The 16,507-nt window shown below is 37.6% G+C and overlaps 1 protein-coding gene across 1 annotated transcript in view; it reads right to left on the bottom strand.

Moving 5' to 3' along the window:
• Positions 1-363: 363 nt before the first annotated feature.
• Positions 364-16,507, bottom strand: part of GTF2A1 (general transcription factor IIA subunit 1) — a 28,172-nt gene continuing 12,028 nt past the window's right edge. The window contains exons 5-9 of the mRNA XM_074149991.1: positions 14,732-14,807; positions 12,793-12,920; positions 11,601-11,921; positions 8,684-8,773; positions 364-4,986 (exon numbers count right to left, since the gene is read on the bottom strand). Of these exons, the coding sequence (XP_074006092.1) occupies positions 4,879-4,986; positions 8,684-8,773; positions 11,601-11,921; positions 12,793-12,920; positions 14,732-14,807 (723 nt within the window). The 3' untranslated portion in view covers positions 364-4,878. The remainder of the gene's footprint in view (positions 4,987-8,683; positions 8,774-11,600; positions 11,922-12,792; positions 12,921-14,731; positions 14,808-16,507) is intronic.

Consider the following 16,507-nt stretch of genomic DNA (forward strand, 5'->3'; position numbering starts at 1 on the left):
AGCCAGCTCGCACCCAAGAACTCTGTATTTTACTTCTCGATATTGTCTTTCGTTTCCATTTACAGGACGAACATCCAGACGGCACACCGAGTTACTCAACCGATTTTGTCTCAAGATCTAAGTCTCAGGTTACCACAGGGAGAAAATTCTTAAATAAATATGGACCTCAAGATTAAAATATGAGTTTTTTTATAAGATTGTGATGATGTTAAGTGGAAAGTCTACAAGGCAAACTCAACAGTAGGTGACGACAGTGAAGTTACCTGCGTGTGATGAAAATAAACGCAAGATCTTCAGTCATTAAGACTCATATATTAAACAAATGCACATGCAAGATAGTAAATGAAGTGGCAAACATTTTTAAATAACATCTTTAATTAAAGTTTTTGCAAAGGCAAAATATTAAACTTAAAATAGGTCTTAGTACATCAAAATACTAAGTTCTCTAATCGTATTCCAAGCATGGCCTTTGAAACATAATATCCTGTATATCACAGAGGAGCAACCTTGATCTGCAATTGTACAGAATGAATTTTACAAACATAATAAATATATTTACCCCCTTACACATAACAGTATATATGTACAACAGCAGTTGACAATAGTAGCTCAGAACAGCAAAAAAGGATATTCCCCCACTCCGTAATCTATTGGTACCCTATGCACTCTGGAACACGTCTCACTGGATGACTGTCCATATAGCTAACCCAAGGTAGTTCTTCCTGTTAAAAAAAGCTCCTTTTGTTCCACAATGTCTAATCCACCAAATAATAATTAAAAGACACACTGCATGAACTGCCTGAAAGAAGTAGACAACAGGGAAACCAACGGACTGGTTTGTTTGGTTTTTTTTACACACTTCCCAACCATTCACAGCAATGGGAAAACGAGACTTTAAATGCCAGACACCAATACGTAACAATGTGCAAGTATCTCATCTTGTACAGTCATTAATCTCCATGCCTGAAAAGGACTCTAATTTCAGCTGGAGGTGCGTGGGTGGGGTGGCACACGATGAACCCCACGATGCTGTGTAAGGCAGCCCAGTATCAATCCAGTGTGCATTATCTTATTGCATTCTATTAGGAAGCTTTCGCTTTGGGGGAAATTTTTGGGGTCTTTATTGTTTTTAAGGGAGCTTTTACAAATTGAGGAGATTGAATCAAAATGAACTTTAGTTAACAAGGTCTCTAACTCCTTCACTGGAATTAAGAAATTTTATTCTGGTAGTGTTATGTGGTGGCATAATTACTGTTAACTGTCAAGCAGTGGAATTCTTTTCACAGACTCCATGAAGCCTACTTTAACACTTCTAATTGTGCTGCAGAAATAGAAAAAAACATTTATAAAAAAATCTGTTACATGACACAACATGTTCTTTGCTCTTTCCTAGAAACTGTGCTTCAGAATCACGTATCATAGTCGTGGAAATAAACCCTGACCACAATTATCAGGTTAGATCGTGTTTAGGAAACTGAATGATGTTCAAATGCAACTTGTGAGTACAACGCAGGAACAAGGAGTATGAAGCCTCAGAGAAATCTTGTCGCTAACCAGCAACTCGGGGGGAATAAAAACATATTTTATTTAAATAGTCCAATATATAGTTCCTTATGTGACTAAATTCTCTATTATCTCCTTAACAGAAAACATATTTCGATCCGTTTTCAACTTAGATGTTTTTAAATGATTGCACACACTAAAACCCAACAGAATTAGAGCAAAAAAGTGGCTTTTCTGATTGAAGCACTGCAGGAAATTTACTCTCTCAGGAATCAAGAAAAAAGTATTGTCATACTGGCAAAACAGGTATTCTGCAAACTGAAAAGGCACGAGACTCCCAGTTTTGCCCAGTTGCTCTACAAGTTTCCATCAGCCATCAAGGTTATCATTATGAAGTTATAATTCCCCATTTTTCATCATAAAAAGGTGCTCCATTATCTGTGCAAATTTTAACATAAGCCCTCTTGAAATTATTAATTGTTTCCATAATACTGAACTATTTAAATGAAGAAAAAAAAAACGACCAAAAAACCTTTTTTCCAAGGCGGGGGGGGAGGGAGGGGGAAATCATTTGAAATCATTTATGAACTATGAATATGGGAATCCCTTGCACTCTGAAAGGAATGGTTTCTCTTTGGAACCTAACGAAATGGTCTGTTCAGTTACATCGTTAAAACCAGGATTAAAAATTCAAGTACAATAATAAAATTAAGCAAACTACATTCTTACAGCAAGCTGCTACAATAAAATGAAAATTAAAACATGCTTTTTGATTTAAAAAAAGGAACACTTGATGTAGCAATAAGAGCACAGTTTGGTATGTTCATGTTTGACCAGCTTTCTGAAAGCTTCGCAGGTGTTTGTATTTGAAGACAAAACTTCTTATCTGAAGAGCATACCATACAATTAGCTTGCAAGAAACCGTGCAAGTTCAGAAAGCTTCTAACATCCTTTGGAACAGGCTAAGCTGAAGTTACCTTTAAAGTTCTGCTATCCTTTAAAAATAAATAAAAAGGCTATGCAGCTTCTAGTATATGTATGTGGGTGAAAAAATCATTAAGATGTATAAAAACGAAGTGTCGTACAAGTAATCTGGGTTCCAGTGGTATAAAGAGGAATCTATAGCTAAAGGGATTTTTTTTTGTCCTTTTATTGGTTTGGTTGTGCAGCGTTATGGGAGTTTTTCTGAAGTCCACGACTTAAGACTTACTGGTAACAGATATGGAAAAGGTGAGGGAAGGAATTAGTTGGTACATTATTGACTTCAACGCAGTTGCACGTACAAGTGTCAACAGTGGTAAAAAAAATTAAAATAAAATATCTGCTTTGTTGAGAAGAAAGCAATCACCGATCACTTGGCGATACCTTAAAGCCCCATGCCAAAAATGCACTCTAAATGACAAGTCCTTTACTTAAGAATGAATTAGAAGAAACATCAATTAACTTTTCATAAAGTTTATGGATGTAGATGGCTTACTAACAACCATATGGCTCTAGACATAGCCTACAGGCAGTTTTAGTTTGTATCAATGAGAGCACAGATCTACAAAATCACAGCAAAAAAAAAACCCTCTTTACAACGTGTCTTGAGTTTTCTACGTAGTACTGAGACCATGAATGCACTTGGAGGCAAGTAAATCAGAGAATGAAAATTAGAGCAGTTGTTATGTACTGCTAAAATACACTTGTGACTTTGTTAAACAATGTTTAAAAATTCTCCTTCTCAAGCAAAAAATGGTCAGAAATCTTGGTTCAAATGTCTGCTTCTGAAAGTCTCCACCAATTTAATTAAAATTATCTTCAATGCATCCTTTTTTCATCATCTTTCCCATGAAACACTGAATTTTTTTGAAATGGTGAGCCACATGAACATTTCTTCCTCAACAGTTTCTGAAGTATAATGCCCGTTCCCTCTCCTCGTTCAAAAGTAACTGCATTTCCAAAAGCGGGGTTTGCAAGAATAACCTATGCATGAAGAAAAGATGTTTACTCCCCAGGCGAGGAAGGGAAGGAGGGGGGAGCAACCTTGCTGCTTTTCACAAAAAAAAAAAAAAAACCCAACAAAAAAACCCAAACAAACAAGAAAACAACCCCACCACAAAACCACACCTCTGGAAAAGGCATGTGAAAAAGTGACTACACAAGGTTTAGTGCATCCGACTGCTTGATTTTCTGTTGCCAAAACAGTCTAAAGATACTCTAACAAAATTTGTGTTCTCAAAGCTGTGCAGCTCTCCTCATGAAATCACATGCCACCTGGAAACTTTAGAGAGATTAACTGCTGCAGGTAACTTATGGCTATACTTTTTAGTAAAGCAGATCTTTGATTAACAGAGTTGCAGCCAGGATGTTACAATTTTATGTGATTTTCTATATTAAAAATTTAGTCATTCTTGTGGTCTGTTGAATTACTTGTAGATGTCTGGACTACATATGTAGTAAGCAGGCGAAGGAATGCATCTATTATGCCATTACCTGCACATTTGATTCAAAAGATCGCCAAAGCCTTTTTAAAAAAAAAACAAAAATCAATGGAAACTATATTACTCGTTTCAGTTCAGTGATGCTGAACCACCACCAAACAGCAAGAATATAATTAACAAGTTAAGCAATCTGACTTTCGTCGGGGGGAGCTACAGGTGCTTAGTATTTAAAAAATACAGCCCTAAATAAAAGGTATCACTTACATGAAATTAAAATAATTTTGAAATATAAATGATCATTTTACCATTTTGTAACTGCTAGGAACAACAACATGTTTATGGGGAACTGAAAACAACAAATAGATATAATAATTAATGAGCATATCAGAATTAAAAATATTTTCCTTATACAAGTTATTTAAAATTTAACACCTTAAATCTTACCCTTCTGTACAAAGCTTGCACGCAGTTTAAGTAACATTCTGACCATCCTCACTACCAAAAGGAAGTGTTCAAAGCAAAGATTTGTACACACAATAAGCATTTTCAGATTAATAATCTATCAAAGGGAAGAGTTCCTTCAATCAGTGGAAGAAGTATTTTAAAATCTTAAATCAAGGGAAGAAGGGGCGGGGGGGAGGGAACAAAGCCTTACATGCTAAATACCAGCTGCAGGTACCTGTATGTAGAATTGATAATTAAGGTATTCCTAACACACAAAACCAGCTCCCAGACAATGCTATAGCTGCTACAGTCCATGGCTTGCTCATCTGAAGTAGTGTCTTTGTTGCCACATTTTACCTTTGTTCCAATACTTTTGTTTATTGTTTATGTCTGATGTGCAGATACACACTTTGATTGGAGTATACGTCCAAGTCTCAACCTTTCCTGCTTTTGATTTTTTTTTTTTTCCTTTTACAGGAGTTTTTGTTTTGTTTTGTCTTTTAAAACTTCACCATTCTGCGTCCCCAATGGCTTTGGAAAATACATAATCTCTTCCGTTAAGATTCATGATGCCATCTTTGAGATGAAATTTCCATTTGTTTTTACTTCTATGAATCTAAAAACAGGGAAAAAAAAGTTGAACTATTACTCTGCATCAGAAATAGGTAATAATGGGTAAATTGTAAGGGCAAGAAAAATGAAGGTAACTATTAGACATACATTACCAAATTACTACAAACATCTTGAAAATCAATTTCGTATTTAGCTATGAAAAACAAAAACTAATTATGAATACAGTTTTCATTTTTTAAACCAGAGACAGCAACTGTCACAAAACCACGCAAGCACAGAGGCATTCCAAAATCCAAAGCATATAGCACGTTTTGAGAGGTGGTTTGAAAGGAAGAAGGGAGATATATCCACCTGTGCTGCTATAACTTGATTACATTATCTTTGATTATGACAGCCACAAAACTCCACTTGAAAGCCAGAAATCCCCATTTTAACCACTGCAATAGAAAGACTAATGTTTTAAATCAGCCCTGAAAGGTCAAATGCTAAGTTTTATTATTTGCACCTCTTGTCTAAACTCCATTCTGCAAGAAAACGAGTTTGATTATGTTACGTATAATAGATAGCAGGCCTACACCGCTTTCTACTTCTAATATTAGAGTTTGACTCTGGGTTTCCCAAAGTTAAGTTTTGGTTATAAGGCAAGTGGATTATTTACAAGGTTTCCAGTCTGAAAATATCTGTGGTACAAAATGCACAAGCTGATAGAGAATATACGTACTGGCCTCACATTCTGTAATTTCTCTCAACAGCGAGTCACTGTATATGGTGTCGACAGGACATGGGGTAATGGTTTTAAATTGGAAGAGGGGAGATTTAGATTAGATATCAGGAAGAAATTCTTTACTGTGAGGGTGGTGAGGCACTGGAACAGGTTGCCCAGGGAAGCTGCGGATGCCCCATCCCTGGAAGTGTTTAAGGCCAGGCTGGATGGGGCTTTGAACAACCTGCTCTAGTGGAGGTGTCCCTGCCCATGGCAGGGGGGTTGGAACTCGATGATCTTTAAGGTCCCTTCCAACTCTAACCATTCTATGATTCTATGACTGACATTCCAATTCTCGTCCTGCAGCACTGAGGCTACTACACAGCAAATCCTACTTCATGAAGGAGCCGAGTCAGGAACCCACAAGCCTTTTCTTGGTTCAAGACAGTGCGCAGGGCTTCAGCTAGAAAATATCATCAGAACTAACAGTGACTATGTATGACAAACACTTTCCCGGGGTAATAAGAAGTCAATAAACCCACTGTCTCATCATCTGCTATTAGTGCCATAGAAACAAACAGTAAAGTAGCACCAGAACAGACAGGACCGTAGCACTCAATCAATCTATTCTTGTTTGGTTATTGTACTATTGTTTAGTCTTTTGTGTCTATTGTACTATTTTTTGGTCTGTGCTTACTTTAAGCTAAAAAGTTAGTGGCAACTGCAAACAAATGAATAAAAGAAAGGCGTGGCTTATATATACTCGCCCTTCCAAATGGCATTCGACACAAATCCCTCATTAGAAATATCTGAGCTGCCCTGTGGTAAGAAGGAAGGTCCTCAGATGAAGAAACAACTGAATAAAGACAGGAAAACAAGGGTAAGAACACAGTTTTTACAGTGAAATGAGATCATTCCAGAAGAGATTTGTGCTGGCTGGAGTCGGCAGGGTTTAAGAATTCACTAATCATCTGGAAAATGACAGAACATCACTGATGATACAAAAGAACAGTTACTGAAGAGCTGCAGAACAATGTTACTGCCCTAACTCATTGTGTAATAAAACAATGGTGGCATTCAATGTATACGAAGGTAATAATGATGGAATAAACAATTCCAATTTACATGGATAGAAAAAAACGAGGGCTTTGAGTTGACAATTACAAGTGAGGAATGAGATCCCAATGTTCTAACATTTTTCCACGAGAACATCAGCTCTGTGTTCAGTGGGGTCAAAAGCACACAGGAACTACTGCAGAACGATGGTACACCATATAATAAATTGAAGGTTCACCTGTGTTATGAGTATCTCTGATCCTCCCTCAACCTTATCTACCTGTACCAAGTAAGATACAAAAGAATAAAACAGATCTGAAGAATGAAAGTAAGTAATCCAATGTTTGGACAGCTGTACAAGTAACAACCAAGCAAAGCGTAGCTCTGATTTCAAAGGGACGACTGAGGAGGGTTACGATGGTCTGCAACATCATAAAAGGCACCAAGAAAGCAAAGAGGAAACAACTCTTCTAAATAAAGAACTAGGAGGCGTCATATGAAACTAATGGGTTAAAAACTAGGTAATTCTCCACGTCACAATTCATTTATGAAACTTCTTGTCCTAAGACAAAGTTTACAAGGATTCAAAGAATAATCAAATTAATTTCTGACAGATCAAGGAGAAGATCCCCTGCTGGCCATTTGATACAAAGCCACCATCTCTCCCTCAAGAGACAGTTCAGAGAAGGATGGTAAAATGCTGGATGTGAGCATCGCTACCTGTTTGCCCTTGTCTTATTGTTCCAGAGGCAGCCACCATCAGCTGATGCAGGACACTGTGCAAGAACTCTGCCCAGAACAGCTGAGCTGATCCTGTGTACTTTAGAGAGACAAACTGAACAATGGTTGTTTGGTAAGTGATGAAGCCCTTTCAGTGCACGGGGCACTAGAGCTTAATGACGGACACTGTTCCCTACTGAGTTCACGGGCTTAACTTTTAAGAGGGTGAGGATTTCAGAGTAGTTCTGTTGCTCGGCTTCAGCAGCTCCCAACAAGCTTTTCTGATGAGCATTCTGAGATCCCTCACTATCCTCCTGAACTGCCTCAAGACTAACAATTTTGGATTACAGTCTGGAGGAGACACAGATGGCTGGGACATGGATACTGATACCACTTTCCTCCATCTTAAATTCTCTGTTAAATCTGACAACAAGTCTAAGCAGAGTCTGGGCATAACTGAGTATTTTCTAACCCAGCCATTCTTCTCTATGAGGGGTTTTTAGTCAACAGTATTACAGCTTTTTACTGCTTTAAAAAGTATCCTTATTCGTCGTAGTCCAATTAATCTAGCAGAGGAAAAGAAAGAAAATCCACGTTGAATAATCTTTATGCATACTACTTCATTAAAAAGGTTTCTGATATACTCTGGACACATTTAAAACAATTTCAGACATGGATGAATCCTTGCACATTCCAGAGCAGTTGTGTAAGAAGAAATTAGTCATTATAGAGGCAACAAGAGAGTTCAGCAGAATTTAAAGCAAAATAAGCAGAAGCATTCCACATTCCATTTCAATAAAGAATGCACAGCACAGAAAATACCTTCTCCTCTGATAACTACTGAATCACCAAGAAGAGGTATTTTGAGTGATCAAGGAACAGTCTTCTACAAGTCTAAATCATAATGACCATTTCTTCCATTCACGGACACAGCAACTGTACAAACTTACTTACAACAGTACGCTTCTCCTGAGCCCAGAGGACTGACCTTTTGTTAGAGGTCACAAAAAGACTTGATGAAGAAAAACAAAATGCAGCCAAATTTTTCTAAGCTTTACTAATTACCAAGTTTAGTACAAACTTGTCACACAAACCTGTTTTAAAAACAAACAATAGCTAATTCTTACATTAACATTCACATTATAATCTTTATACATCTACCTGTACTTCACAGTCACAAAGATATTACTTAAAAATTATGACTTGATAGGAAGAAGAACCAAGAAAGCAGAATTCTTGGATTCTGTTCTATAGAGATTACCTTATCATACTGGCACACAACAACATTTTCCGTATCGAACAGTTCTTGTCCTTCCTCATCGCTCACATCATCTTCACTGTTAAGAGGCTCCTGAAAGAAACAAATGCAAAAAGTTACGCTGTTTAGTAAGATCAGAGCTCTTACTTTGATTACTTACACAAGGCTACAGTCTGTCTATAAACTACAGGACCTAAAATGCATTTGAGGTGGGGAATATTAGGCTTTCCAGCAGAGGGCTGATGTACGTACACTTCCTTCCTGCCCTCCATCCCAAGAAGAAAATCACTCCTCACCGATTTTAGTCTGGAACTTCAAGCGTCCAGACCAGATTCTGGGCACCGCAGCCTTTTGCGACCACAATCACTCTTGCTCCTTCACTGTAAATGTTCTGGTGCTTGCAATTTCTCTTTACAAAAAATGAATCATTATGCAGATTTTCATTTTTCTAAAGCATCTAAGCAGTGGAAAGGCAACGTTAGTCACATCACTCCCTGTGTGCCATTATAAATAGAAACTCCATGACTTACTCAGGTTTGATGTACTAGAAACAGACCTGAACACATGCAGAAAGGGAGGGGGGGAAAAAAAAGGGACTTTAATATGATCTTGCATAAATACATACAAAATAACTTCTCCAGACCTTCTAGAATGTATTTTCATGTCCCTTAAAAATGACTTCAATTTTTTCCTCTTTCCTCACTAACAGTCTGTTCCAGCAGAAACCTGGGTGGGTTTTTTTTCATCTCATGTAAATAACAAACTTTTCAAAAGCTAAAATACCCTCTAATCAATGCAAAACACCTTTTATGAACTCTTCTGTATAATCCTCATCTTCCCACCTTCCCAAATATATAAGCTAAACAGGGGAGATGCTAGTGAGAGAAGAAGCAGCTGTGCTAGAGGTCTTAATTCCTTCCAATGTAATACTAAATTTAAGTGATTCCAAAAGCTTTAAGGAACTGGTCCACTCATTAAGTAAAGGCTGATGAACAAAGGTAGCAAAAATAATAGGAGGTCTCTGTCATACTAATAATAAAGTCTTGGCATATAAAAAAATTTCCACAAGAACGTTAGCATTAAGGCACAATTAAAGAACACTTAATATTTAAACATGATGACCTTATACTTAATAAGGCAACTATTAGAACATTCCAACTGGCATCAACACTGATCAATCTAATGGAAAAGTGATGTAAACCCAACCTTTAAGTTGTAACAGAAAAATACTGTTAGACACCACTGTAGATGTATTACAGAAAATCTGATTTAAATCACTGATAAAAATTAGAAGTTTTACCTGTGTATACTGCATGGGTGATAAGAGACTGAAATGCTACATATGCTCCTCATATTGCCATTTTAAATGGAATCTTAAAATAATTGCAAAGGCTGCAGAGAACTGTGGAAGTGAGCTGACAGTTCAAAACGCATTTTAGGGATAGGTTTAGGGAGTACCAAGTTTCCTGTCAGAGACTGAAGTAACAGTACTTTTAGCTTATTAGTATCCCCCCAGCCCTTCCTATTCTTGTGGGCCTTTTTGGTGCTGGCTCAAGTCCAAAACCAAAAATATTCAAGGTCTAAATTAAACGCATATTGTTAAGAATGCGGCAAGTTACTGTCATGGTTTGAGCTACACAGGATTAATTTCTCTTTCAGTAATTTTACTTTTCAGTAAGGTCTCTTCTAATGCTTGGAAAAACTGCATTTTTAGAAGGCTCTAGTGTCTGAATTTGTGAAAATATTTACTTTATAGCCAGGTATGGTATGTGGGACTCAAGGTCTCAGTATTTTCGAGCTTGCCAGGGGCAGGGACGAGGATGAGCGAGAGCCAGGCAACTAGACCCAGGCTGGCCAACAGGATTATTTCATACCATGAATGTCACATTCAATATAAAGATAAGTTGAAGAGTTTGCTGAGAAGTTTCTTCTCTTCTATGATGGTTGTGATCCTGGGAACTTCTTGCCCCAGTGCTGGACCCCTGAGCCCTTCCCTTCCTCCCGAAGCTGCAGCGCTCGCAGTGTCTGACGTTAGCTGTTCACTGCTGGGAGTGCACAGCTTCTGCTGATAGAACGGGCCGAGTATAATTCTAGTATATTTTATATTGTTATCGGGATCAATATTCGGTTTTCAGTAGTACTAATGTTAGTTACTTAGTATTATTCTACTAAATCTGTTTATACTTCAACCCTCAGGTTTCCTTGTTTCCCCCCCGCCCCCAGTTCCCCTTCCCATGTGGGGAGGGGTCATCAGGTGATAGAATGAATTGTCTGAAATAACAATTAACAAATTGTTGTGGGTTCTTCAAACCAGTTACAAAGAATATCCACTCCTGCTTCTGTCTCCTGATTTCATTAAATCAAGGTCAGATGTGTTTCTAGAAGGTGCTTTATAATCAGGTTTGAGTTCTCAAGCTTGTTCTAGTGTAACAGAAAGCAGAGAGTGGTCAGCAGGATGCAGGTCAGATCACATCTATCGGTCCCCTCAGTCAACTAAATATAGGCTCTCCTTTTTGTCAATCTTCCTAACACCTTGCGTTTGTATGCACTCAGTCCCAAGTGGAGTTGGTTATTTCTCTTTGCTTATGAAGGTTTCATAATTTCATGGCTGACCTCTCCGTAACATCAGAAATATTACTGCTGAAGTTTTTACAAGGGCATTCACGACAATTAACAGTTATTTGCTGTGTCCCCCATCCTCCCCAGCTGCACTTCAAGGTGCTTTGCTGACACACACAGTTTCCACAACTTCAACATGGGAAATCAAGAACTTGAACCACAAGGATAAAAGTTATATTCTCAACATTACTAGAATGTAGTATTATTTGGAGCATATAGCTTTCCTTCAAATATTGGGAAAAAAAACCTAAAACCAAAACCACAAGCGCACTCCAGTCTTCTGAAATCATGTTAAGTTTACCTCTTCAACTTGGCCATCTTCACCCCCATCCTTTTCTTTGTCTTCCTCTTCATCATCATCATAGTCTTCTTCCTCGTCTTCTTCTTCTTCAGACGATGTGTCCCCTGCTCCATCAACTTGGAGAACAAGTGGTGCTTGTGGTTGTGCCTGTTGCTGTTGTGGTTGCTGCTGACCAGCTGCAGGGATCTGTGCTTGAGCCGGTGTAGGGGCAGCCACTGTTGTAGGTATGACTTGTGTTTTATTTCCTGTGAACAGGATCTGCTGAGGCTGAATAATCACTCCTGTCTGCTGGGGAATCCCTCCGGGGATAGGAGCCAAAACCTGATGGAATATAATTGCAAGTACTGTGGCTGCCTCCATAACAGACTACCACATCACTTACAGAGAACAATTAAAGTGTATCAATCTGACTTGCATCAATGAGAGAAACAAGAGTTACAAATATTCCACCTATATCAGATACATAATTTTATCTTCAATAAGGTACCTTCTTTCACCACTCAGTGTTCCTTTTCTGCATTTTGCATTGCTAAATCTAAGAAAACCTACTGTCTTTCTATTCTAAAACACTAGCACCATCACCAAGCACAGCAGAGGAATGTTTAAATTCAAGTAAAAGATTATTTTTAAACCTTCTCTATAAAATATTTAACTTCAAACTCTCTACAGATTGTTATTCATGCTTAAACTGCACAACTGTGACATAATGCTAAATTCAACGCTTACACAGTCTGGACACACAGTTGACCTTGTAGTTGAACAAAAACCATCGTAAGACATACTATATTAAATACTAAAATAACCAAGAGGCACGTGTGTGTTTGTTTCAGGTATTTTCTTCTACATGTTATGTGACACACAATCATTTTAACCGATAAACACATTTTTAAAAGGATATAGACTAGCATTATGCACAAAATATAATTGTCATCAAGGGACACACAAAAGAAATTTTAAATTGCAGCCAGTCACAATTTGACAAGACTAGAAGTGACACTGAAAATGGGATTCTCAAAATTGCTCATTTAAAAAAAAACCACAACCAAGCACTTAATACAAGTGCGGTGTTTTTTTTAAACATACCAATTCTGACTTTGTGTTTCTTTTCAACTGGCTCACAAAAATGCAAGCTCTTTAATACTTACTATAATGGTTTTTCTTTCAAGTGTACCTATTAAAATATTTTCTTTACCTGCTGTATAACAGGTGCTCCACCAGGCTGCATTTGCGGTATGACCTGCTGCTGTAGCACAACTGGCTGCTGTGGCTGAATGATATACTGAGCTCCATTTGCAGTTCTAACTACTTGGAGGATCTGGCCTGTAACAAAATAAATATCAAATTAATCAAATATAGAAATTCACTTGTTTCCCAGAAGAACACCAATGACAATTAAAGGAGCACATTTATGTTTCACTTTCACCAGTGAAAAGATACCATGCTATAAGCAGCTGTGTCAGAAACAAAGAACTAATAGGGTTGTTTACTATCTAAATGCTATCATGAGGTATGCCATCCAAAAATAAATTTACGTACGCAAGCCAAACTCTAATCCTTTAATGCAGCACAGTATTTTAAATATTAGCTCCCACTTATGAACATACCTCGTGTTTCAAAAGATAGATTTTACAGACAGAAAGACAGATGAACATATACCAAAATAAGACTACAGGTATTTACACTACAAAAATTCTATCCACTGCTAACACTGTGGTATTTCCAGGGCTCTGTCAGATGATGTCCTTCCCTCAGATTCTTTTCCCTCCAATTACCACATTACAAGAAATTCTGTGCATAACTTTGCAGTATTATTGTGCAGTTGCCTTTTTGAAAAAAAAAAAAAAATTTAAAAATCTATCCTTACACTTATTATCCACCTCTCCTTTCTGTTCCCATAATGCCTGTACTCAATTTTATTATCCTTTATACTTTTCCTCACTTCACAAAATACATCTAAGACTCACACACCTTTGAAGATGGCCTCCAACTCTGAAAAGCAAGAGCTAAGATATATTCCAACATTAGTTTTTCACATTTCTAATCAGAAAGATGGAGAAGAAATTAAATTAGATAATCCCGAACTTCATACATTTCCCTCAAAGACTAATTTGATTTCCTGTTCTCCCTCCACAGCAAATGCAAAGCCCTATTTACTGACATAACTAAGCAAATCTGAAAGAAGGTACTACCCTAGCCCCTTGTTTAAGAAAACATACTATAAATATTTGTAACTAGAGAAAAAAAATTATGACCATAATGAAAGTAACAAGCGTGAGCCACAGAATATTCTATACTATGACAAACACAGATCTGGATCCTTAAAAATTTGAAAGACTTGAATTTCTACAACAGCTACACATTTAAATTTTATTTCAAATACGCAGCCATTAGCCATTAAACGTTCAAATGTCTAAAGCAGAGAGGTTAAGTCCCACATGATTTTGAGCAGACTAGATGAATTACTCTGGCAAAGGGAACAACCAATTCTAGAAAATGAGCTTTCTCAGATCTTTCTTTACTCTCCATGCAGAACAGATCTAGAATCAAGCTTATAAAATCAGCGTAATACAAAAGTACATGAAGCATCAGATAATGCTGTTCATAAAAGTAGTATTATATTCTAAATGTAGAGCATGAAAGTATTTAAAAATAATAAATCTAAAATAAAATTAGCATTGCCAGCAAAATTAGGACTTCCACTGTGTGTGCTTAGTTAGCCAGTACAAGAAACCTTTGGAAAAGTCATCTGAAGTCACAGATGAAGTGATTCTGCTCTTCTATAATCAGTCTAGTATCTGTGCTCAGAACCGGCGTCACAAAGCTGCGAAATACACAAAGGGGAGAGACAGCAACGCCTTTTGTCTTGCCTCGTGTGCTTCTTTAAGAAGCGAGGAAAATTTGCAGAGAACTAACCCATGCCACTGGTGCGTCAGAACCCCAAGGTTCATAAGACCAGCAAGTCAGTGGGCAAAAGAGTCCAGGAGTCCAGTGAAGGGACTGCACTACCTTGTAAGGGCAGATTCCCAGGTTCTGCTTTTTAACAATATAGAGCAGGAAGGAAAAAAACCCAGAATTTCTCCCTCCCAAGCACCCTCAAAACCATTGCTTGATCCCAGTGTTAAGACAGTTACCTGAATTTGTAAGTATCTGCTGAACAGGAGTAACGCCAGCAGGGAGAGCCAACGTAGCTGCAGTGGCTGCAGCACTCTGAAATACAAGAAAAGCTTTTTAACCAGATGCTATTGCCAGTGTTTTTCATTTCACAACATACTGCCTGAAAATATTTACCTTTTTATTGCTGTTTGCACACAAGTTTCTGCAGCTATTGATATGCAGGCATTAATCAACTGTACATTATGCTACGTATAAAAATTATTGTCCTTATTCCTTAATAGGAAGACTGAAACAACAACCGCTGAGCATCACACCTTAGCCCAGCTCCACGTGGTTTCTTGGTTTATCTGCAAGCTCAGCAGGTTTTTTTCCCTCTGCCTTTTCTGCTGATCTACTAATGGAGTACAACACAGCATTGCTCATGTAGCAATTTTACTTACACTGTTTCAAAGCAGTTACATATATGGGCCTACAAATCTGAAGAAACATAAGGTACTGAAGCAATGATCATGTTTGCCTGTCTTGATTTCACAAGGAGTAGTAATCAGGTTTGCACTTTTCTTCATTCTGTAAATGATCTGCATTTCAAGTCCTGCGTAACACAGCTCTTCTGAGTGAATGCACGCATACAGCGTACTGACTGCTCACAGAATGACTAATTTTTTCTCTCAAGACAGCTGGTAAGAAGAGAAAGCCAAAGACTCTCAAATGGGTAGTGACTTGAACTTACAAGGAAACTCAATTCCAATGCAACTACAGGAGCTCCAAACACAAGAATGTCCTTAACTCACAGAGGGAGATGGACTTCTCCAGAGGCCTCTCCATTTCAAGGGTCTAACTTCAGCTGCCTATGGAAAAACCTCCCTCTCCCCACTATAAAGGAAGCATGGCCAATCACTCTCTGCTACTGAAAGGATTTAAACTTTATTACCGGATAAAGTGCATACTTCCTTTTAGAAGAAAGATTATCTCCCCATATTGGCTTGTCAATACAGTACTTAATACTGCCAAAATTAGAGATCACCAAGCAAAACTGAAAGTGTTCATCCGCATCCTCACGTTCCAGAGAAAGGCAGTTTCTACAATAAGGTCAGCTGGTAATGGAGAAGTGAAGGGTCAGCAAGCTGCTGCAGCTTTGACTAATCATGAAATTTTCTTTCATGTGCTTTTACCGTGAAAGTGGTAAGAATGTAATGAATTCTGGTCATAATACACATATTTAACTTGTATTAGCTGTTGTTTTCATCGTTATGCAAGCAATTTATTTTTTTTAAATTAAGCCAGGGCATTTAAAGCAAGGTAAGATAACCAAAATTAACCTCTAGAGACAAACACTCCAAGAAAAGGGTAAACAACCAGACTGAGTTTTCTATGCTATTATGAAATTAGTGAATCAAAATAATGTGACCAGAAAAGATCAATGTGAATTCCTAAATAAACTCTCATTTGATATAAGCTTAAGTTTCACTGTAGTTAATATTTCTCCCCACATCTAGCAAATACAACGTGCTTGCATCAGTTAATAGTGTTGCGTTGGTATATGGCAAGCACTTCATCACACAGATTCAAACCAACAGTACTCCAATTTCTGACTAACAAAAAAGTTTTGATTACATACATTTAAAGCAGAGGAACAAGGTAAGTCCTAGATTTGTTACCAAAACTGAAGCCCTGGATTACTGTTCCTAGATTAACAGTGCAGCAGCAAAACTCAGAAAGATGGCAGACAGCTTTACCAGTGTGTCCTAAATTACTTTTAAGCATCTGATGACTAATACCCAGTTTGTGTTTAC

This window comes from Numenius arquata, chromosome 6 (assembly GCF_964106895.1).
Source record: "Numenius arquata chromosome 6, bNumArq3.hap1.1, whole genome shotgun sequence".
Lineage (NCBI taxonomy): Eukaryota > Metazoa > Chordata > Aves > Charadriiformes > Scolopacidae > Numenius > Numenius arquata.